This window comes from Stenella coeruleoalba (genome assembly GCF_951394435.1).
Source record: "Stenella coeruleoalba genome assembly, chromosome: 3".
NCBI classification, from domain to species: domain Eukaryota; kingdom Metazoa; phylum Chordata; class Mammalia; order Artiodactyla; family Delphinidae; genus Stenella; species Stenella coeruleoalba.
This window is the reverse complement of record NC_137148.1, coordinates 63371003-63392998: the sequence shown is the minus strand read 5'-3', so window position 1 is coordinate 63392998 and position 21996 is coordinate 63371003. Positions and strand designations below refer to the sequence as shown.

Here is a 21996-nt window from a genome sequence, read left to right as displayed (position 1 = left end):
GGGAGAGACCGCAACAGTGAGAGGCCCGCGTACCACAAAAAAAAAAAAAGAAAGAAAGAAAGAAAGAAACAGGTACCCTTGCCAGCTCTCGGAGTGAAGCTGCTTGGGTCCTTAAATGGGGTAACAACAGGGATGGATGGGTGGGTTTGGCAGGAGGCATACATTACGTGGTCTGTCCACCTCTTTGGTGGTGCAGTGGACAGATCATGCACAGTACCATGCTTTAGCTCCTGGCACCTCAACAACTTGTAGTTTGTTCCTGGTCTTTTTGTTTCCTATTGCTCAGCTTTGCCTCAACTGTGCATGTGTGCAGTTATTTTTAGTCACTTATAATTTTTTGTATCCTATTGCTCAAGGAGACGTTTGTCCAGGTGCAAGCACTCTTGTAGAGGATCCCAGTTCCCAGCCTGCCTCAATTCTAGATCTTGTGCTGCTCCTAATCCAAGGATTGGTTTCCATGCGACTTTCCTCTTAGTCTCCACCTCCTAAACTGCTCTCAAAGACACTACTTTGCCAAAGGCTTAAGGTCAAGCTTTGTATCATGCCCGAGGGGATCAGACACGTGGATTCCAGTCCCAGTATTGCTTCTTCAGCTTTGCTGTTAAGCTTAGGGCAAGTTATTTAACCTGTGTGGGCTTCAGTTGCCTCATTTCTAAAATATACACAGTAATGCTTATTTTAAGGAGTAAAAAGGCCTTGGCACAAAGTTTGTAGTAACAGAAATTCCTCTTCTTGGGGAAGTGGCCGCGAGGAGAGAAGATTTGGGTAGGGAGATAAACTAGGGGCACCCTCTCTGCCTTCTGCATGTAACAAACAAATATAGGGAACCCTTTTTTAGTGGAGCTGGGCGAGAGGAAGTAGGGATGCAAACCAAGTCCCTGGGCTAGGATGCGCTCTTACGCGGGTGGTGGAGGAGAGATTAGAAAATAGATCAATATCCAGGGAAGCACAGAAAGGGTTCTCCCAGGATCCCCCAAGTGCCATGGTAACGTCAGGGCAGAACAGCCAAGCCCAGGGATTCGAAGCTTCGGTCGAGGGTACTTTCCCAAAAGTTGAGAAGTTTTCTTGGCAGATGAGGGAGATAAAGGGATTTCTGGAACTGGGATCCCGTGGATAACCCAGTTTGGCGCGAGGCGCAGCACAGACCAGCACCCGGCCACCCCTATTGCGCCTGTGCAGTGCAGGACACTCAGAATCGCTCACTAAAGGCTCCAAGGTATATTGGAGTCAGCAATCAGCTCTTCCACCACAGCCGGGGACTAGGGGCGCCGCGCCCTCCTGGGTCGGGGACCGAGCGCCGCCAGGCCGTCGCAGGAGCCCGGTAATACCTGGCCGGCGCGTTGGAGAACAGCCTTCGCAGTCCAGCACTGCACCGGGAAGTGATGACCACCGCCCACCGCCTGACGCCAGCGGAAGCGAGAGCCGGGAGCTGGCGGGCTCGGAGGCGGTGCGCCCGGGAAGGGGCGGGCACGGGGCGGGGCTGCGGGCGGCCGCCGCGGCTGGAGCGAGCGAGTGGGGCGGGGCCTGGGGTGGCGGGGCGGGGTTTGGCGGCAGTTGTTTTTACCAAGGCCTCAGTGCATCGCGTTCAGCTGGGGCTACGCCGCGTGGAGCCGTGAGCGGGTTCGCAGAGGGACGCTTGAGGCCGGAGGGAGCCAGGAGGGCCAGAGGGAAGCTGGGAGCCGGCAAGCGCGCTGGTGGTGGTCGGCCGCCACGATGTCAGCGCAGTGCTGTGCGGGCCAGGTGAGCGGGGAGAGACAGGTCGGGAGACCGGGCCAGGAACCGAGGCAACGCGTGCTTCTCTGGGTGCACGTCCCAGCTCCGCCGCCGAAAGTGGGGTGGGTGACCCTGCGCCGCCTGGGTGAGTGCTCCGGGCCGGAGCGCGGCGCTCGGCCTTCGGGGAAAACCGTGTGCCGCGGCAGGCGGGCCAGAGGGACACGGGGAAGCCCTAGAGGCTACCCCGAGGTCTTCCCGTTCGGCCTTAGGAACTTCGCTTAGGGCGGGGCGGGCAGGGTTCGGGCGGAGGATCCCGACTGTTTCAGGAGCGTGTCGCCTCCTCCCCAGGACACAAGTGTGTGGTGCTCAGCTCCATAGGCCACCTGGCTCTGCCAACCCGATGAACCCAGGAGAAGACGTGGGTTTGGGCAGCCACTCCTTTTCCATGCCCTGAACGGGTCGTATGTGGCCCAGACGAGTTGCGCTTGACATCTCGCCAGGCTCTGGAGCATTGGCTCTTTTTCTTCGAGAAAGTCTGGAAGACTGCTTTCCAAACCGCTGTGCTCAGGTCTGGGCGCTGGGAAGACTCAGCCCTGCTTCCTGAGTCTCCCGACCCAACCCTGGCTGGACCCAAACGCGGCTGACTGGGTAGAGCGCGAGCCTGAAGCCATCCCTCCTTTCAGCTGAACTTGCCCGAGCCTGTTTGTAACTCTCGCCTGTTTAACTCATGAGATCTTAAAACACCTGTGTCCGCTTGGGATGGGCGTCTTCTACCGGTTAGTAGTGCAGCAGGGCAGAATTAGTAGTAGTTTTTAACCTTTAATGTTGATTTCACTCCTTCCTGCAGAGTTAGAAAAAAAAAGAAGTAGGTAAAGCCTTCCGCACGTCGCGCTCCCTCCTTCCTAGCCGTGTTGATTATCGGCATTTCTGTACAGTTTTTAATGGTGCGTTTTCTCAAATGAGTCTAACTCCGGAGGGCATACCGGGCTTTTTGCTTCTTAATACATTCAGCCTTGCGACAATCAGAGGCCAGCCCGTAACTGATGCAGGGGTTAAGCTGTGGGTTTCTCTAACCCGCCGATTACACCGGTAGATAATCCGTCCTCTTTGCAGTGGCCGTGTGAAGTTATCACTTGGTTTTTGAGGTCTAATACTGTACTTGGCATGCATTCAAGCTGGCCTTTGCAGAGATGAGGAAATTGAGGTTTTTAACTTGAGGTGGAATGCCTTGCCCTGAGTCAGGCAAGGCGACAGGAGGACATTTAATACCTTCTCAGGGCTTTGGAGACCAAAGTGGTTGGGAAAAGGCTGTTTTCAGAATATTCCAAATCTCAACAAAGCTTTGCAAATCGTCCATTGTTGTTATTTTGAGATAGTTCTAATTTGATGTGACACTTCATTATGTAGTGATTACGTTACAGATATTTCAGGGCACCTGTTCTCCAGTCCCTTGAGGTTTTCTGTGGCTCCCAGCAGGTGATTTAGGGTTCTGAAAATTATTGCCAGTACTCAAGTGGGTCTTATAAAAGAATTATTGGTATGGTTGATATTTTGGCAGGGTTTCATGACTTGTTTCTTTTTGTTTGTTTTAAAGTGAGAACTTTTAAAAATTATTTATTTATTTTTTGGCTGCGTTGGGTCTTCGTTGCTGCACACGGGCTTTCTCTAGTTTTGTGAGCGAGGCCTACTCTTCACTGAGGTGCGCGGGCTTCTCATTGCAGTGGCTTCTCTTGTTGTGAAGCACAGGCTTCAGTAGTTGCAGCACGCGGGCTCAGTAGTTGTGGCGCACGGGCTTAGTTGCTCTGCGGCATGTGGGATCTTCTCGGACCAGGGCTCGAACCCATGTCCCCTGCATTGGCAGGTGGATTGTTAACCACTGTGCCATCAGGGAAGTCCTTGTGACTTGTTTCTGAAATCCCCCTCTCAGGACTTTGGAAAGAACCAAATCCTGGCCGTCATCACAGGAAAATTAACTTCTGCTTTCTAGGGACTGCTTGAGGCTTCACTGTGGTGGCTCTCAACACAGGGAGGGGGTGATGACACTATAATTTCGTATGAATGGGGCTGTTAAGTTTGCATTTAAAAAAAGTGCAGCACTGTCAGAAGATATCTAAGTCTGTGAATCCTTTGAAAAAAAATTTTGAGCACCTGTGCATTGTTTTTACCTACATCACTTATGACATCAATGTACGGGTTTTTTGTTTTGTTTTTACCCCCGCACCAGCCAGTTCCCCAGCTCCCCAGATAGTAACTGGCTGTACAACAATTCAATTCTGACACTACCTGGAGTTACTATCCCACAGGTTAGGGGTCCGCCCTCCTCCCCCTCCCCTCCCCCGCACACTCCAGCTGCCAATCCCAAGTCTTCTGGGCCTCCCACACCGGGATGGAAGACCGAATAAATATTTCTGATCATATCACAGTACCTCCTGTGTGCCAAGAGCTGGAGATATGGCAGTGAGCCAGGCAAACGTCATCTATGCCCTCAGTGACTGGGGTGGGGCAGCATTTCATAAGCATGAAAGCAGCGAACCCAGTACCAGCAAGTGCTGGTACTGCCACAGGTCCTGGTGGCAGAGTGGCTTTGGGTAGGGTTGCTGGGGAAGTCTGTCTGAGAAGGTGCCCTGGGAATTGCGACTGATAAAGGAGGAGAGGCACCCACGTCAGGGCCTGGGTAGGGGGTCTTCCAAGGTGTTGGAGGAACAGAAGTGGTCACCTTGGGTGCTGTGAAGACTTGACTCTCAGGGACTGGCATGGAGGGAGAGCAGTCAGAGCTGGCCACCCGGTGAATACTTTTTTTTTTTTTTTTTTTGCGGTACGCGGGCCTCTCACTGCTGTGGCCTCTCCCATTGCGGAGCACAGGCTCCGGATGCGCAGGCTCAGCGGCCATGGCTCACGGGCCCAGCCGCTCCGCAGCATGTGGGATCTTCCCGGACCGGGGCACAAACCCATATCCCCTGCATCAGCAGGCGGACTCTCAACCACTGCGCCACCAGGGAAGCTCCCCGGTGAATACTTTTAAGCTGCCTCCTCCTGCGTGTGAGCAGTGGTCTGGGCTTCCGCCGTGAGCCCGAATTCTTCTTGATGAAGCTTGAATCCTGGCAACCTGCTGTTGCCCTAGGCCAAGGAGGGGAGAGTGTGTGGTACCTTAATTTAGGGCGTCGTGGTGCTTACGGTGGGGCGTCATTGGCTTCTGGGCATATTGTAGAGGTAGAGCTGGACTTTTACATGGGTTAGAAGTGGGGTGTGGGAATGAGAGAGATTCAGTTTATGACCCAAGCAACTGCATAGGTGATAGTGCCTCACTGAGGTGAGGTAGAAGGCTTGAAGGGAGGAAGACATTTGGCAAGGAAAACCCATAGTTTTCTTCTGGCTCTGTTACATTTGAGATGCCTATTATAAATTAAATGGAGATGGTAAGTCGTCGGTTGGATTTTTAAGTTGGGAGAAGTTTGAGGTTGGAGATAGAAATTTGGGGGACTTTAACTGATATTGTCAGAAACAATGTGTAACCCAGAAAAGAGCCTGGGCTTTGGACTCAGGTCTGGGTTTGAATTGGGAAATCTGGACACGGAGAGGTGGTGTGACTGTGCATGTCACTTACCCTCAATTAACCTCAGTTTTCCTCCGAGGTTGAATGGGTGTGATAATACCTCCTAGGGTTATTATGAGTATTACATGGGATAATGTCTCTAGTATAGGGTTTGGCACAGAGTAAGGAACCCCCAAAGTCTTAGTGACCATTATCCACCTCTACCTGGACAGTCTCCGGGTCATTTTATCTTTGCATTGACCCTGATATACTTAGCTTTTGCTTAGGCTGTTGGCTGATCGATGCTAATGGAAGCAGAGGTCACAGGACAGTGGTCAGTCGACACCTTCTGGGTACCCAGCACTGTGGTAAGGCCCCTGGGCATTGGGTGATTAACAAAGCGCATCCTTGCTCTCCTGGAACTTAAGGGCTAGCTGGGGATTGGAAGTGTGGGGGAAGCTCATTACAGAAAGTGACAGGACACCCTGTCAGAGGTGAAATGAGATGTGTAATTGGAAGATCTAGACACCCCGTCAAGGCAATTTGAGAGTAAGGCTTGGCAGGGTTTACTCCAGGCAAGTATAAGCATTAATGATAATAGTAACAATAGCTGAAGCTTATTTCATGCTCACAAGTGTGCTGTTTTTACCTACGTTATATCACTCATTCTCCACAGCAACCCTACGGGGTCGGGGAATGTTCTAATTGGCCTCCTTTTGCAGGTGAGGCAACTGAAGTGCAGAGAGATAAATTAACTTGACTGATATTTACATGGTGGTGGAGCCAGGCCTTCAACACTGGTCCACCTGACTCAAGTTGGAGCTCCTAACTGGGAAACTGTTATTCCTTATTATTCTAAATACAGTATGAATAAATCATGAGGAACTGTTGCCCATTGTTGTTGCTTATAATGGCCCTAAGGCAGCTTTGAATGCATAGCTGTGAGGCTGTCTTGGTAGATATTGGTGGTTGCCAGGAGTTACCAGTGGGTGGGGTTTAGCTTCTTCCTCACAGTCTGGTCCAGGTTATAAAGACAGCAAGTCTCAGACCAAATTCTGTCACTTGTGCGGGCATTTATTGGCAGGCAGGCCCAACACAGTTACACAGCCTGATCTGCGGCTTCACGAAGTTCCAGCTCTTTGCCCTTCTTGGTGCACTGACACGGAACTTGCATGTTCCCCTGAGGCAGATGTGACAACCTTCTAGAAGGAAGAACTTGACCAAGACTGCTGAAGCGCAGGACCTCATGGATGGATCAAGCCCACGGTACCACTCTCAGGCAGAACACTCCTTGTCCTTGTAGCCGGCTCATATAAGGGTGGGAATGCCTACGCCAGGGTGTTTCCAGCCAGATTGTATTACTTGATCCCTGAGATTTTCCCCAACGAAAGCAAATTTCTAACGTCTTTTATATTAATTGATTGACAAAGCCACAGAATGCCACCAGGGGCTGTCCACTGTCAAAGATAAATAAAGCTGGACGTTAGTTAAAGCAATGAAAACAGATTTTGTTCAGTAACCACTTACTGACAGAAAGACCTGAGCTCCATCCTGATTAGCACAGATCACTGGGAGTTTTCAAGGGACGATGAGGGAATAGGGAGGAGTGAGTGGAGGCCCAATAGAGTTAGGGAAGTGAGACGTTCCAGAGTTTGTTTGCAGTATGGGTGATGAGGCCAGCTGGGTCTGATAGCTGGCAGGTTAGATTCTGTCCTTCCACCGAGACTAGGAGATAGACCCTATCCTTCCTGATTGATTACATTTCAAAGGAATGGCATTTAAGTCCTTGAGAAAGACACTCCAGACTTGTAGGAAATGTGTCCTATCTGTCCTTCTCCTCATGGGCAGAGGAAGGATTCACAATTATTAGCCCTATTTAGTAAATGCTCTTAAGAAAGGGAGGTTAGGGACTTCCCTAGTGGTGCAGTGGTTAAGAATCTGCCTGCCAATGCAGGGGACACGGGTTTGAGCCCTGGTCTGGGAAAATCCCACATGCCGCGGAGCAACTAAGCCCGTGCGCCACAACTACCGAGCCTGCTCTCTAGAGCCCGCGAGCCACAACTACTGAGCCTGCACTCTAGAGCCCGCAAGCCACAACTACTGAAGCCCGCACGCCTAGAGTCCGTGCTCCGCAACAAGAGAAGCCACCGCAATGAGAAGCCCGCGCACCGCAACTAGAGAAAGCCTGCACACAGCAATGAAGACCCAACGCAGCCAAAAATAAATGAAAAAAAAAAAAAAAAAAAAAAGGGAGGTTAGGGCCTATCTTAGGTGCTGGCTAGAACAAACAGTAAATTTCTTTTTACAGCCCTGAACTTTTCCAGACAAGAACTCAAAAAGGCAAAAGGCGGCTAGGTCATCCCAGGGATGCAGCCTCAGGCTACTAGAAGCCTGTTAAAGTTTGGTCAAGTCCTTCGTGCAGGGGTTTGAGCAGAGTTGCTGTATGTCGAGAGTTCTTGCAGTTTTCACCATGTCTCATCATTACGCTGGTTAACAAAGCCTGGGGTCATTGGTGTTAGAAGTAACTGAAGCCCACGCAGGAGGCATTTAGAGGTTGGCTTTTGTTAAGTGTTAGCTGGAATGGGTCTTCCTCATCAGGGCATCTGATCACCTCTAGACTGTAGCTTAAAACACACACACACACACACACACACACACACACACACAAAATCCATGAAGACTTCTTTAAAAAGTAAATTACATACCACATAAAAGTACTAATTTCCCTGAGATGTCCTTCCTTCTCTATAAAACCCAAATCTCTGCTTTTAAGGCCAAGCTCAGGAAGCATTTTCCTAAGAAGTGACCTTCCTCTTGCTTTAAGAGTTCTCAGAACTTGCACACAAAACCTGTCCACACCACCTAGTATGTGGTCATCTGATGCACTGGAGTTGTTTCCTGGTTACTGTGTGGGTGCATTTCCTCTCTCCTAGACAGAGCATGTACTGTGTGACCTAGCTGAACCCCCTGTTGTGTGCTTTTGGTTACAAAACTTTTTCCCTACAGCTCTTTGTTTATAGTGATTGGAAATGTTAGGTCCTCATTATATCACGTGTTGCTTCCACCCTTGGAAGGGATCTAGGCACAAAAGTTCATTCTTTGCATGACTGATGCTTTTTTGAAGAGTTTGGGGCATTTGTGAAATACATATCACCCAGAGAGAACCGTATTTTGATATTTTATAACAGTCACTCACATTTAATATATATGATTTTACTTTGTGGAGTTGGGATTATGTTGTAGGTGCTATGTTTGATTCAACTCTGCTGAATTACAGGAGTTTTTCAAGTGCACCAGCCACTCATTTGCAGCCATGTTTTCTGGGCTTATTTATACCCAGAAAGTAGTGCAGTCCTCTGCCTTCAAACATGGCAGTTTTTCCAGAGGTATTAAGTAAACGTAAATATGTGAAAGTCAGTTAATAGGCTTATGTGTTAATACGAGTGTGTGTGCGTGTTTCAATTCCCAAAAGATTAAAAATAATGAAGAAAATCCCAGCTACACCTCCTTTAGATACCATCGACAATAACCATTTTCAACATCATCTTTAACTTTGGTCTTTTTACAGTCACTTATGTGGATACCATCTGTCTAGATGGTGTTTTCTGTCTCTGTTTTCTTGCTCTATAAAGGTGCCCTTCTTTGTTTCAGTTGCATTAAATTTGAGTCCTGTGCTTATCACTAGTATTGGCAGTTTTATTTTTCTATGCGTTTTATAAAATGCGGGCAAGTTGCAGTAAAATGGCCACATCATTGCTCTACCATACTGACAAAGGTGGTGGTGATTCGGCTGACAGTGAACTGTTGCTGATACAGAAAGAGTGGTTTGGAGATGCGTCTGTGTAGTTAGCCAAGTTCACGTTGTTGGAAAGAAGTTTGTCACTGACCTTGCCGTTGTAGGTGGAGAGTCAGCATGAAGGTTGCTCATTCAGATTTGTTTTCTTGGGTGGCTTTAGAGCTGACCTGGGCAGGCTGGCAAAATAGCTTTGGGCTGCGGCAGGTCTGAGTGGGATTGCTTTACTGGGAGGGCCCATCTGTAGAGAGTAGAGGGCAGCCTCTGATTCATCTCTCTGCTAATGAGATAAAAGGTAACACCCCCTTGCCCACTGCTTGCTTCCCACCCCCGTTTTCTCTATGAATATCACCTGTCAATTTCCCAGAGATATTGAATATCTGGGAGTGAGTTAACTGTGAGACTCAGAAGCTTACTTTTCAGTTTCCCAGGTGTTTTAATGTAAATAGCCTTTTAGAAGCCTTTAGAAAGGACAGAGCAATAACGATGGCATTGTCTACTTGTATTCAGGGCAGGAGAGCAGTATGTGGCCTGTTCACCTATGATAATTTAACATTAAAAAGGAAGTCCTAGTGTAACATGGTATGTCTGCAGAACTAGCCATTGGACACAAATTCCATTTTACCCTTTGACTAAAGTGCTTTCTGTATCTTTAATTATAATGGTAATTATAGATAAAGATCTTGTGTACTTTCAGCGTCCTGAGCCAACCAGCATTGTTAGTGAATTGTCATTACATACTGCTGTTGTTAGTTGAATTTGCGATTGCGATGGGATGCTGAGAGCAAGCATCCAATGGATCAAGTTACTCATCTAGACCACCTTGATTGTCCCTAACGATCAGGTTTTTCAAGTAGTCCAAAGTGAACCTTTGCAACCCTTGTTAAAATGAATTTTAAACATTTCTGGGGGGGGGGGGCATCCTCTTATTTTCTAGCTTGTGTATTAATGATATTTTAGAAGATTTTAGAACATAATCTGGGAGTCAGTGTAGTGTGTGTGGGTAGGAAATTCAAACAATGGATTTGTTTGATTACATTAAAACATCTGTTTGAATTTTGAAGGAAATAGGACTTTACTTTTGGCTTTTCTTCTGTAGTTTGCCTTGTGAGATTAAAGTTGAGCTGATGTTTAAGGAAAGCAGCTGTTATGGAAAAACTTAGGGTGGGTTCTTATCACAGAATAAATTTTGAAACAATTTCGGTTTGAAGTAAGGTTACAAAATATAGTGATTAGACAGCATTTTCCCCCTCATGAAAACTGTCTAGTCTAAACAAAAGTAGGAAAAACACATACACACAACCGCTTAAATCTTATTTAGGCAGAGATAACTAGGAGAGATGGAAAATCAGGCTAATGTTTGTTTAAATATCGTTTTTTATAAACTAGCCAGTTGCTCTTTGAAACAAAGCTCATGAGGTCTTTACGGGATTTATTTTCCAGTGTTTTGTTTCTTGCATTGTATCTCAGTAAGTTAACGGAGGGCTGAGTCGCCTAATGCTATGATCCTTAGCCCAGGTTTGGCTATTTGTGTGGTGATTGATGAGGCAGATCGTGGAATCAGAAACTTTTGGAAGAGGCTTTAAAAGGCATCCCTTTTAATTCCCCATCTGAAGCTTAGACGTCTTGTAAAATTGCCCCTCCTAAATGTACCTCTGGTGTGTTTGAGCCTCTCCAGTGTTGGGGAGCTCACTACCGTTCCCAGTTTTTAAGTTTTCTGAGCCTTGGTTTCTTTGTTCATCAAACGGGGGAAATTTGTGTCTTGCCTCCCTTATATGATTGTTGGAAGGGATGAAAACAAGACAATATTAAGACTCTTTGTTATCTGTAAGTTGGTGATGCAGGTGTGTCAGGGTTCAATGCAGGAAACTGAGACCTCTCTGGGTATTTTAAGCCGAACAATTTAATGTAGGGAATTAACTGTTGAAGAAATGAAAGAGCTAGAGGAGCAAGAGTCAGGGGGCCGCCTTTGAACTCTTGGATTTAAGGGCACACCACTCCAGCAGTAATCCAGAAGTCTGAAAGCCCAGGCTGCTGCCCCCCGCCTCTTGACACCCACACAGCTGGCGGCTTAACATGGGAGCCCCAAGTCTGGCCATTGTCCTAGGACCTTGCTGGGAAGCAGACACTGCAGCAGGAGGATGGCCCCCACCTTGTTTTCACCTTCCAAATATTGTGAGTGTTGCTAATTGTCAGGTCCCCAAGAGCAAAGGAGTCTGAGAAATGTGGTTACATTTTCCAGATTCTTCAGTACTGGAAGACCCATAGAAGAAGGTGGGAATGTAGGCTGAATGAGAGAACTATCCCTGTGGAGCACAAGCTAGGAGGAACTAGTGTAATAACGCTAGTGAGTGCTGTGCTTCCTGCCCATCGAGGCTTGACTAAATGACAGCCTCACAAGTAAGGCCAGAGTGTTGAGGGGGTTGACTTAAAGGGAGGAAGATGGAAATACGTTATCGTGCAAACTGGTTTTCCTCTCCTAGTCTCTTCGCTGCCTGCTCCTTTTTCCATACTACCAGCAGGTTGATCCTTCTACCAAAGTATAGTCCTAATCATGTCATCCCCTGCCTGATTTTTCAACACCATTGGGGTTAACGTAGTGGATTTTCTAAATGCAAGTCTTTTGTAGGAATCTGTTAGTGGTCTGTATCGAGATAACTTATATTCTAAAAAAAAAAATGTGCTTAATACGTCTCTTCAGTCATTCCTGATATTAGTAATTTGTGTTCTTTATTCTTTTTTTAATGACTCTAGGAGTTTATCAATCTGATTAATCTTGTGAAAGAAACAAGTTTTTTATTGTTAGTTATTCTCTATTTCATTGATTTCTGCTCTTTTCCTCTTTTTTGTTTACTTAATCTATTATTATTTATTTTAAATTATTTTATGGATTTTTTTAAAGGTAGAAACGTAAACCCTTATTTTTTTATTTTTATTTTTTCGCGGCATGCGGGCCTCTCATTGCTGCGTCCCCTCCCGCCGTGGAGCACAGGCTACGTACGCGCAGGCCCAGCGGCCACGGCTCACGGGCCCAGTCGCTCCGCAGCACGTGGGATCCTCCCAGACCGGGGCACAAACCCGCGTACCCTGCACCGGCAGGCGGACTCTCAACCACTGTGCCACCAGGGAAGCCCCGTAAACCCTTATTTTAAATATTTTCTTTCCTCTCAAGGGAATATTTAAAATCATTTTACATCCCACACATTTTGATATGCTTTGTTTTCATTATCATTCAATTCAAAACTTTTTCTAATTTCCCTTGTGATTTCTTCTTTGACCTGTTGGTTATTTAGAAGTGTGTTGTTATTTTCCAAGTATTTGAGGATTTTCCAGGCGTATTTTTGCTATTGATTTCTAGTTTATGCTTGTGGTGATAAGAGAACATATTCTGTATATATGTATTTCCTTTTGATGGCTCAGAAAATGATACATTTTGATGAATGTTCCATGTGCTCTTGAAAAGAACATGTTTTCTACAGTTCTTGTGTAGTTACTGTGCCCATCGTGGCTTGACCAAATGACAGCCTTACAAGTAAGGCCAGAGTGTTGAGGGGGTTGACTTAAAGGCAGGAAGATGGAAATGCGTATCGTGTAAACTGTTTTTCCTCTCCTAGTCTCTTTGCTGCCTGCTCATTTTTCCATACTACCAGCAGGTTGGGTATAGCGTTCAAGTTGGTTGCTAGTGTTGTGCAAATCTTCTCTATCTTTACTGATAGAGGGGTCTAATTCTGTCAATTACTGGGAGAAGGGTGTTAAATTTTTCAAATATGATTGTGTTTTTGTCTCTTTCTGCCACTAGTTATGTCAGTTTTTGTTTAGTATATTTTCAAGTAGAATTTTTTTTTTTTTTTGCGGTACACGGGACTCTCACCGCTGTGGCCTCTCTGGTTGCAGAGCACAGGCTCCAGACGCGCAGGCCTAGCGGCCATGGCTCACGGGCCCAGCCACTCCATGGCATGTGGGATCCTCCCAGACCGGGGCATGAACCCGTGTCCCCTGCATCGGCAGGCGGACTCTTAACCACTGTGCCACCAGGGAAGCCCCTGTTTAGTATATTTTGAAGCTCTATTATGTATACACACATTTGGGATTCTTATGTCTCCTTAATGAATTGATCCTTTTATAAAATGATCCTTTTTATCTCTGGTAATGCTCTTTGTATTCATGTCTTTGTCTGATGGCCATACTACCCTTTTAACTTTCAACTCATCTGTGTCTTAGATTTAAAAATGCTCTTATAAACAACATGTAGTTGGGACTTGCTTTTTGATCCCTTCTGACAGTCTCTGCCTTTTAATTGGATGTTTAGATCATTTACATTTAATGTAATTATTCATGCTTGAACTTCAGGCTATATATTGTTGGTCATTTCCATTTCCTCGTCTGTTCTTTGTTCTTTCTTACCTTTTTTTGGGAGGAGGGGTAGGATGGGCATTAATTAAATGTTTTTCAGTATTCTATCTTCTTTATTACCTTTTTATTCCTTAAAATTTTGTAAAGATTATAGTATGTATTATAGCATCTTGAAGAAAGGATAAGAGTGGGTCAGTTTACTAGACTCTTTTTAGCAAATGATAAGTAACAAACAGTACTTTCTGCTTTATAAAAATAATATATAGTTATCATAGAAAATTTGGGAAATGCAGAAAAGTATAAAGAAGAAAATGAATATCATTTATAATCCTAGAGAGAACAAACCCTTGTTAGACTTGGAATTCTCTGTCAGTCCAGTGGTTAGGACTCCGTACTCTCACTGCTGATGGCCTGGGTTCAGTCCTTGGTCAGGGAACTAAAAATCCCACAAGCCATGCAGAATGAATGAATGAATAAATAAATAAATGAATATTAGATCATGCTTTATGTACTGTTTTATATCCTAGCTACTTTCACACAACATTATGGACATTTCCACATATCGCAAGAATGAGAACATTTTAATGGCAGTATCACATTTAATTGATCACGTGGACATTTATTTCACTGTTTACCCTTTATTAAATGTTTAGTACATTAAAAAAAAAGAAAAAACTTAAGTAACTCTTATGTAATCTTTCTTTAGTCCCATGCCCCTTTAGGTTAGAGCTCTGGAAATAGTCCTTCTGTAACACAACATGAATATGCATTCCTAAAAATCACACTATGCAAAATGGAACAGCAAAAACCACAGGCCTTGTGGGGAAAATGGGGTTGGAGCACAGCATTGAAAGTTTTGTCAGTGACGCGCGCGCGCACACACACACACACACACACACACACACACACACACAAAAGGGAACCTGGTAAAAATGATATTACAGTTCTACAGATGTTAAATGGTTAAGAGATATGTAATACTATGAAAATTTGGCACTTGACCTTGAAAAAGACCTGAAATTTGCTTGTGGAAGCAGGTGTCGGAAAAGTTGCAGCTGTGAGTTGTTGTGAAGTGGTGGATGGAGGGTTATCTGAAATTGGATGGAAAGTTGTTAACACCAGATGTGCTTTTGAGTGACTCATAATGCAGGTGGAGTGGAGGAGTGTGTGTTTCATATGTTCTATGTAGCTCAGTTCAGCTGGGCACAGTGTTCTGCCTTCAGTATATGTTTCTCACAGACAAAACTGCTCGTCCTGTTTTGCCCTTATTGTCCCCTAACATGGTAGGGGAGGAAAAAGTTTTTCTTGACCCTTTTAGGGTCTCTGGCTGGATCTGAAAATTAAACTGACGAAGATTAACAGGAGAAAAACATACACATTCATTTAACACAAGTTTTATTTGATCTGGGAGCCCTCATAAGGAAATGAAGAACGAAGAAATAGTGAAACCTACTTTTATATTAGATTGAACAAAGAGAGGCAGTTGTAGAAAAATGACTAAATTATGTGGGGAGGTGAAAGGAAGATAAAAATTATTTTAATAAGGTCTCTTTGTGTAGAATTCTCTCCATCTCAACTTCTTGTCCTTGTTAAGAATGTCTTCCTTCTGGTACAGGGAGGGCACCTCTCACGTGGGAATGTCATCTTCTGCTTTCAGGAAGAAACATGAAGGTCAGAGTGCCCTTCTTTTATTTTATTTTATTTTTTTATTTTTTTTATTTTTTGCGGTACGCGGGCCTCTCACTATTGTGGCCTCTCCCGTTGCGGAGCACAGGCTCCGGACGTGCAGGCTCAGCGGCCATGGCTCACGGGCCCAGCCGCTCTGCGGCATGTGGGATCTTCCCGGACCAGGGCACGAACCCGTGTCCCCTGCATCGGCAGGCGGACTCTACCACTGTGCCACTGGGGAAGCCCCCAGAGTGCCCTTCTTGCACCTGCTTCTTGCACCTGTTTCTCAGGTGCCTTAACTCAAAATAATCAATATGCCAAAGTGGCATATCCTGGGGTGAGATGCTCTGAACTCCTTCCATATCAATCCTGTTGGAACAAATTTGTATTTTCAGAGCAAGTATAGCAGAACCAACTATAAAATGCATATGTCAGAAGCCCTGGACGTTGCAAACCTTCAGAAAGGCTGACCAATTCGTATGCCTGTTAGCTGCGTGAGGGAGGAGCTGGGCCCGCTGCTTCTCTTTGGACCAACTCCCAGAAAGTTGGTACTGGAAGTGGCTGGAAGGGTCTTCTGCTCCTCCCACCCAGTTGTGCTCAGATTTCTTGTACTATAGTAAGTGAACAACTTCAGAGATAGGAACTCTTCCTATCTTTGGAAACAGCTCTACTTCATTTTGGGGAGCTCTGGTTGAGTTCCTCTTCCTGCCAGCCTCCCCAGGCTGAAATGACTTGCTGTCCCGGAACTTGGAGAGAGTTGCAGTGGTTTTGTATAGAAGAGGCAGCATTGAAGGTGGGAATGGGCTGTGGCTCCTGGGGAATAGAGGACCACAGTTGGGTTGACGCAGCTCTCCTGGTTACGAAAATCCTCACTGTCTACCCAAACCGTAAACTGAAAATTGGGACATGCTGACAGAGGGGAATTGTACCTCTGGGTATGAGAAGTTTCAGTCGGAAGCCAAATTATTGGAACTTCTAGCACTCCTAAATAGTTTTTAAGGATAATGGTCGGGCAGTTTGAAATTAGAACCATCATGGGCAGTTTTTGGTTGGCAGCAAGCCAGAGAAAGTCTCACTGCTGACCATGAGATTTCTGATGTGAGTGATGCCTGTCACTCCTTTGGTGGGTTACCATTCTCAGGTACCTGATGGACTGTGAGAATCTGGTTAGTTACACCGTCATCTTCTGGAGCTAGATGAATCCTTAAGGGAGTGGCATGTCCACCCTCTCATGTTATTGAAGAGACAGGCCTGCAGAGCTCAGGCCCTCTTCCAGATTCACACAGCTAATCAGCGTGCAGCAGGGACTGCCACCCTGGCCTGCTACCCCGGCCTTTGGTGTGCCCCCGTGGCCTGTACACAGTGGACATTTGGTAAATGACAAGAGGGAGAATGGGTGAGTGTTGGGCTTTTTCTGAAGACATCTGCAGTTCAACAGAGAGCTCATGGCTGCAGATTTTAAACATAATCTTATGGTTGAAATCTCACATTGGTTTTTTTCCACTGTATTTTGCTGCAGTCAAATCAGTTTAAACCTTTTGTCCTCTCTCTTCTCTTAAACTCCCAAGCAGCTGTTTGAATTTCTTTTTTCCAGGAAGTTCTGCTTCATCTGTGGATCATGGGCTTTAGCAGAAAGCAGTTTTTTAGAATGTGCTTTTTTATTTCTTACCAAGCCGTGTAGTTTGTGAAAGTTGCAGGTTGCTGAGTAAGGGGTATTAGGCCATTTAGATTGAGCTGGTTAACCAATGAGGCGCTCTATGCAAATTGTTATACCCAGCAGTGGCTTCTGGCTGCAGGCTTTGAAAAGCATGAAGCAGTAAATTATTTCCTTATGATGGGGGGAGGAGAGGGATGAGGGTTGTCATGGGATTGTATTTTCTTGGAAGCTAGAGGTGCAGCAGAGCTGAGTCTCTGACTTCATTTTCCTGCTGTGACATGGCAGAAAGAAAGCAGGGCACAGAGCGCTGGAAGAGGCTGATACTTATCCCATTTCCCCTTCATTGTGAGTCTGACCTGACCAAATTCCCAGATTTTAGAGAGATGCCCCTCTTCTCCTCCACTCAGCACTGTCCTTCCATTCCCCCTTCCCGATCTTTCTAAGACTCTGAGAGTAATAAAAATGCTTGAGGTACTAAGAGAAAGTAGGGAGGGAGCTCCTGATCAAAAAAAAGTATCTATTCTATAGGGCTTTTATTAGAAGAGTTAAAGAAAAAGCTATAACTAATCAAGTGAGTTGTGGCTTTTGGGAGGAACGATCTTTAACTAGTGGGTCCCCGGGGCAGTGCTGTTGGAATTTTGGGTGAAGCAGTTCTTTCTCTTGAGGGAGTCCTGAGCTGGTATTTAGTATGCTTGATAACATTAAGATTTAGTGCCTAAGCTAAGCCAGTTAGATATCAGTAGCACTCACTAGTCTTTGTGAAAACAGTCTCCACCTTTATAAGCAACAACCCACAAGCCCAAAGAGGGAGGATGGTGCTGCCCAGATAAGAACCACTTGGTGGTTTGGCCTTGATAATTTTTCCATGGAGTTTAGAACTGCAAAATGGACTGAATCCTACTTCCAGTGGTACATACGGAAATGAAAAAGGGCACAGATAAGCAAGGTAGATGATTCTACCACAGCACCACCTTGACTTATATAACATGCATTCAAAACTTGACATACAGACAGCAGGTTGTATTTTGGATGTAGTTTACTTTCAGTGTTGCTCAGAAGTGTCATATTAAGATTGAGTGCTTAAGCTAAGCTAGTTAGATAAAGTTATGTGTTTGATAGGAGAAGGAAAAGCATGCTTTAAGGTGAGAGAGTTCATTTAGATATATTTCCGGTATGCATTTTGTGAGCTTTTTTTGTGGGTAGTCCACAGACAGTACAGTTGAATAATTAAGAGCCAATTCTGGTGACAAGAAGACTGAGTCCAGAGAGACAGGAAACTGAGATTATCAGCTTGGTTGCGCCGCTGATAAGGGTGTGTGGTATGATTTATTATTATCTGCATTACCCACAAGTTACATATGTAAATGCAGGCTTTTCTTGACTAAAGTGTACTGAAGTGAATAGAACTAGAAAAAAAAAAGTGTGCCACCCACAAAAGTGGGTGCCAAGATTATGGTTAAGCTGTCAGATCAGTCTTTGTCGGGGTGCTGCTGCCGGCTGTGGGTTACTAGGAAGTATTGAAAGGGCTGTTTTTGATACAAGAAAATTGTTAGAGGAATGGGAGCCTCCAGTACTGAGAATCAGCCATTTCCAATGTGCAGTCTCTTAAGAAAACTCAATGTTGAAAGATCCGTGAAATACTTAATGTAAACTTTACAAAGCATTTTATAGCTGACCAATAATTTAAGAATCACATGGAACAATTTCAGCTCCAAAGTGCTGGGAATTTGCCCTTGGGGACACTTTATTCCTGTTTAAATTAACAGGTGTTCAAAAAAACCTCATAGTTTTATTCTTATCCTTAAAGTGAGTTGGAGCAATGCCCAAGCGTTTATTACTTCTCTCTTGAGCAGAAATGTCCAGCCTTTTAAAATTATTATTTTAGGTTTCCTCTTTTTTCTTTTTTTGGATACTTCCTTATTTGTCTTATAAAAATGACTATATTAGGTTTTTTTAATTAAAGAAATTCTTTATAAAATTTTAAAAGTTAGTTTTGAGATATAGTTCACATACCATATAGCTCATCCATTTATTTATTTTTTAAAATATTTATGTATCTATTTATTTGGCTGCACTGGGTCTTAGTTGCGGTGTGCAGGATCTTTTAGTTGTGGGGTGCTGACTCTTAGTTGTGGCATGTGGGATCTAGTTCCCTGACAAGGGATTGAACCCGGGCCCCCTTCATTGGGAGCCCAGAGTCTTAACCACTGGACCACCAGGGAGGTCCCTAGCTCATCCATTTAAAGTGTAAAAATTCAGTGGGTTTTAGTATATTCACAAAGTTGTACAACCATCACTACAGTCTAATATTAGGACATTTTTATCACCTCTGTGACCATTAGCAGTTGTTCCCAGTTTCTCCCCAAACTTCCTCAGATCCCTGACAACTGTTAATTTACTTTCTGACTCTATGGATTTGCCTGTTCTGAACATTGCATGTGAATGGAATTGTACAATATGTGGCTTTCATGACTGACTTCTTTCACCTAGCATGTTTTCAAGGTTCATCCATGTTGTAGTATGTGTCAGTACTTCATTCCTTTTTATGCCGTATACCACATTTAACTCATCCATTTTTCAGTTGATGGTTGTTTAGGTTGTTTCCACTTTATGGCTGTTTTAAATAAATCATTTTCCAAAGAGGCTGCTGCATCTTATATTCCTACCAGCAGTGTATGTGGGTTCTAATTTATCCATATCCTCACCAATGCTTATTATTGTCTGTTTTTTTCTTTTTTTAAAATTATATCCACCCTAGTTTGTGAAGTATCTCATTTTGGTTTTGATTTGCATTTTCCTAATAACTAATGATGTTGAGCATCTTTTCAGGTGCTTATTGTCTATTCATATCTTCTTTGGAGAAATGTCTGTTCAGATCCTTTGCTCATTTCTAAGTTGGGTGTTTTCAAAATTGAATATTAAGAGTTCTTTTTATATTCTAGATACCAGCTCTGTAAGATATGTGATTTGCAAATGTTTTCTCATTCTGTGAGTTATCTTTTCATTTTCTTGATGGCCTCATTTGCAACATAAAATTTAAAAAATTTTGATGTAGTCCAATGTATCAGTTTTTTCTTTCCTGGCTTGTGCTGTATCTTGTGTCTAAAAAGTGCTTTGTCCAACCCAAGGTCATGGAGATTTAGTCCTGTGTTTTCTTCTAAGAGTTTCATAGTTTTAGCTCATACGTTTAGCTCTTTGGTCCATTTTTTGAGTTAATTTTTGTGTATGGTATAAGGAATGGGTCCAGCTTTATTCTTTTGCATTTGGGTATCTATCAATAGCTCTAGCACTGTTTATTGAAAATACTGTTTTTTTCCTCCAGTGCATTAACTTGGCCCACTTGTCAGAAATTAATTGACCATAAATGTTAGTGTTTATTTCTGGGCTCTCAATTCTATTAATTTTTAAAAATTGATCCTACATTGGAGGAATTATCCATCTGGGATTTAGACACAGTGGGACTGTTGGTCAGTGAGCTGGAGGTTGCAGTTTGGGGACTGGTGACCAGTCAGTCTTAGATGGTTGGCTCATTTCTTCGTGTGGTCATGAGATTAAATATTTTCAGATTTCTATCTGTAGGTTTCACAGGGCTGTGGTAGATGTTGGGAGGCATGAAAGATGGTTTTGTTTATACAAATCACAAAGTATAGATACGGTGTCAGTGGAAACTGGAGTCGTCCCTATATCACTGTTAAACTGTGCTTCTGAGTCATGGAGTTGTTAGGGCTAAAGTACGCTTCCTTGCTGTCTGCAGCACTAGCCAGCTCTTTATGTAATATTTTCATTTATTAAGCAATAACTTCATTAGAAAATGAATTTTGATTGGATTTTCCAAAGCAGTTATTGTTTTTCGAAGGTGCTAATCCCTCTTTCCTTTCTTCTTTTCCACATTTAGTTTGGTGAGGCAGTTAAGAATGCTGACTTTAAATCACACCTGGGTTTGGGCCCTGTCCTCACCCTTAATGAGCTGTGACCTTGGGCAACTTATCTTCTTGAGCCCAAGTTTCTCATTGCCGCAGTGGGGATAATAACAAAAGTAAGTATCTCACAGGTTGGAAGAAACTATCCACACGTAAGAGTCCATCCTAGCATTTGGGAGTGAGTGCTGCAGAAATGGGAGCAGTTGCCTTTGTTGTTGTTGTTTGTTTACATAGTTACAAAACACCCCCCTCCCACCCCCCAACAAAATCCTTTTGGAAAAAGTCGGCAAACAGAAATGCAAAGGGGAATAACTTTTTGGTTAGATGTGAGGTTTGGGTGATGGGGCTGAGGATGCTGAAGCTGCACATTGCTGGAGCAGGTGGAACTGCCAGGAAGAAGGGAGCCCGTAGGTTCCTTGTCCTTTGGGAACAAGCTTCCACAGGTTCCTTGTCCCCTTGTTCCTTGTGCCGTGGGAAGAGAGCTGGCAGCCGGGTAAATCTCCCTAAGCGTCAGCTCCAGCTTTGCGTTTGAGGAAATGAGATGCTAGCTACTTTGGAGCTACTGGGTTCAGACCCCCCCCCCCCCCCCCCCCGCCCCGTAAGCCTCTCAGCTTCTTTTTTGAGGGCGCTAAGAATAATATTGGTAACTAACATTGTTGTTCTAAGTGCTTTACTACATTTTCTGTCCTAACAATCCTATGATGTTGGAACTACTGTTACCTCTATTTTGTAGATGAGGTGATTGAGGTGCAGAGCTGATAAGTAACCTTGTATTGATGGGATGAGCATTTAATACAAGCTAATGTTGAACACTTACTATGTGCCAGGCACGTGGGCTGAGCACTTTACATGGCTGATCTCATGTCCTCCTGAAAGATGTCATCATTATCGCCTTGATACGGGGGAACAAGTCTGTTTGCATTGCTCCACTGGCCAAGGGATTCCTACCTACAAAGGAGCAAGTTTCTGTTGTTTGTTTACTTTTACTCTTGCCTAGTGTTGTCTTAAACTGTGAATGTTTAATGTAGGTGACTTCAAATTCTTGTTTGTTCATATTGATCACTTTTCAGTTATTTGATAACTTCAGAGGTTGGTTGAAAAACTATTTTGTTTTATGCAGTCTCTGAAGAGATGATCCCAAGAAGTTAAATTAAAAAAAGAAGTTTCTATGTGATATTTTGAGGGAAAGGGAGTCTTCTGAACTTACCATGAAATTTACTTTAAGCCTAAGTGTAATTTTTGTTTTCTGTCTTTTGCTTAAGTATCTTGTTGTTGTATAATTCGTTTGGAAGAGTTCAGAATGATCTTTTCATTTCTATTAGAAAGCGTGGGAGGTGTTCTCATGTTAGCAATGGGAAAA

General features: G+C 44.4%; 1 protein-coding gene across 1 annotated transcript in view; it reads left to right on the top strand.

Moving 5' to 3' along the window:
* Positions 1-1571: 1571 nt before the first annotated feature.
* The window catches only part of SERINC5 (serine incorporator 5), an 87071-nt gene continuing 66646 nt past the window's right edge, over positions 1572-21996 (top strand). The window contains exon 1 of the mRNA XM_079916160.1: positions 1572-1740. Coding sequence (XP_079772286.1) covers positions 1714-1740 — 27 coding nt within the window. The 5' untranslated portion in view covers positions 1572-1713. The remainder of the gene's footprint in view (positions 1741-21996) is intronic.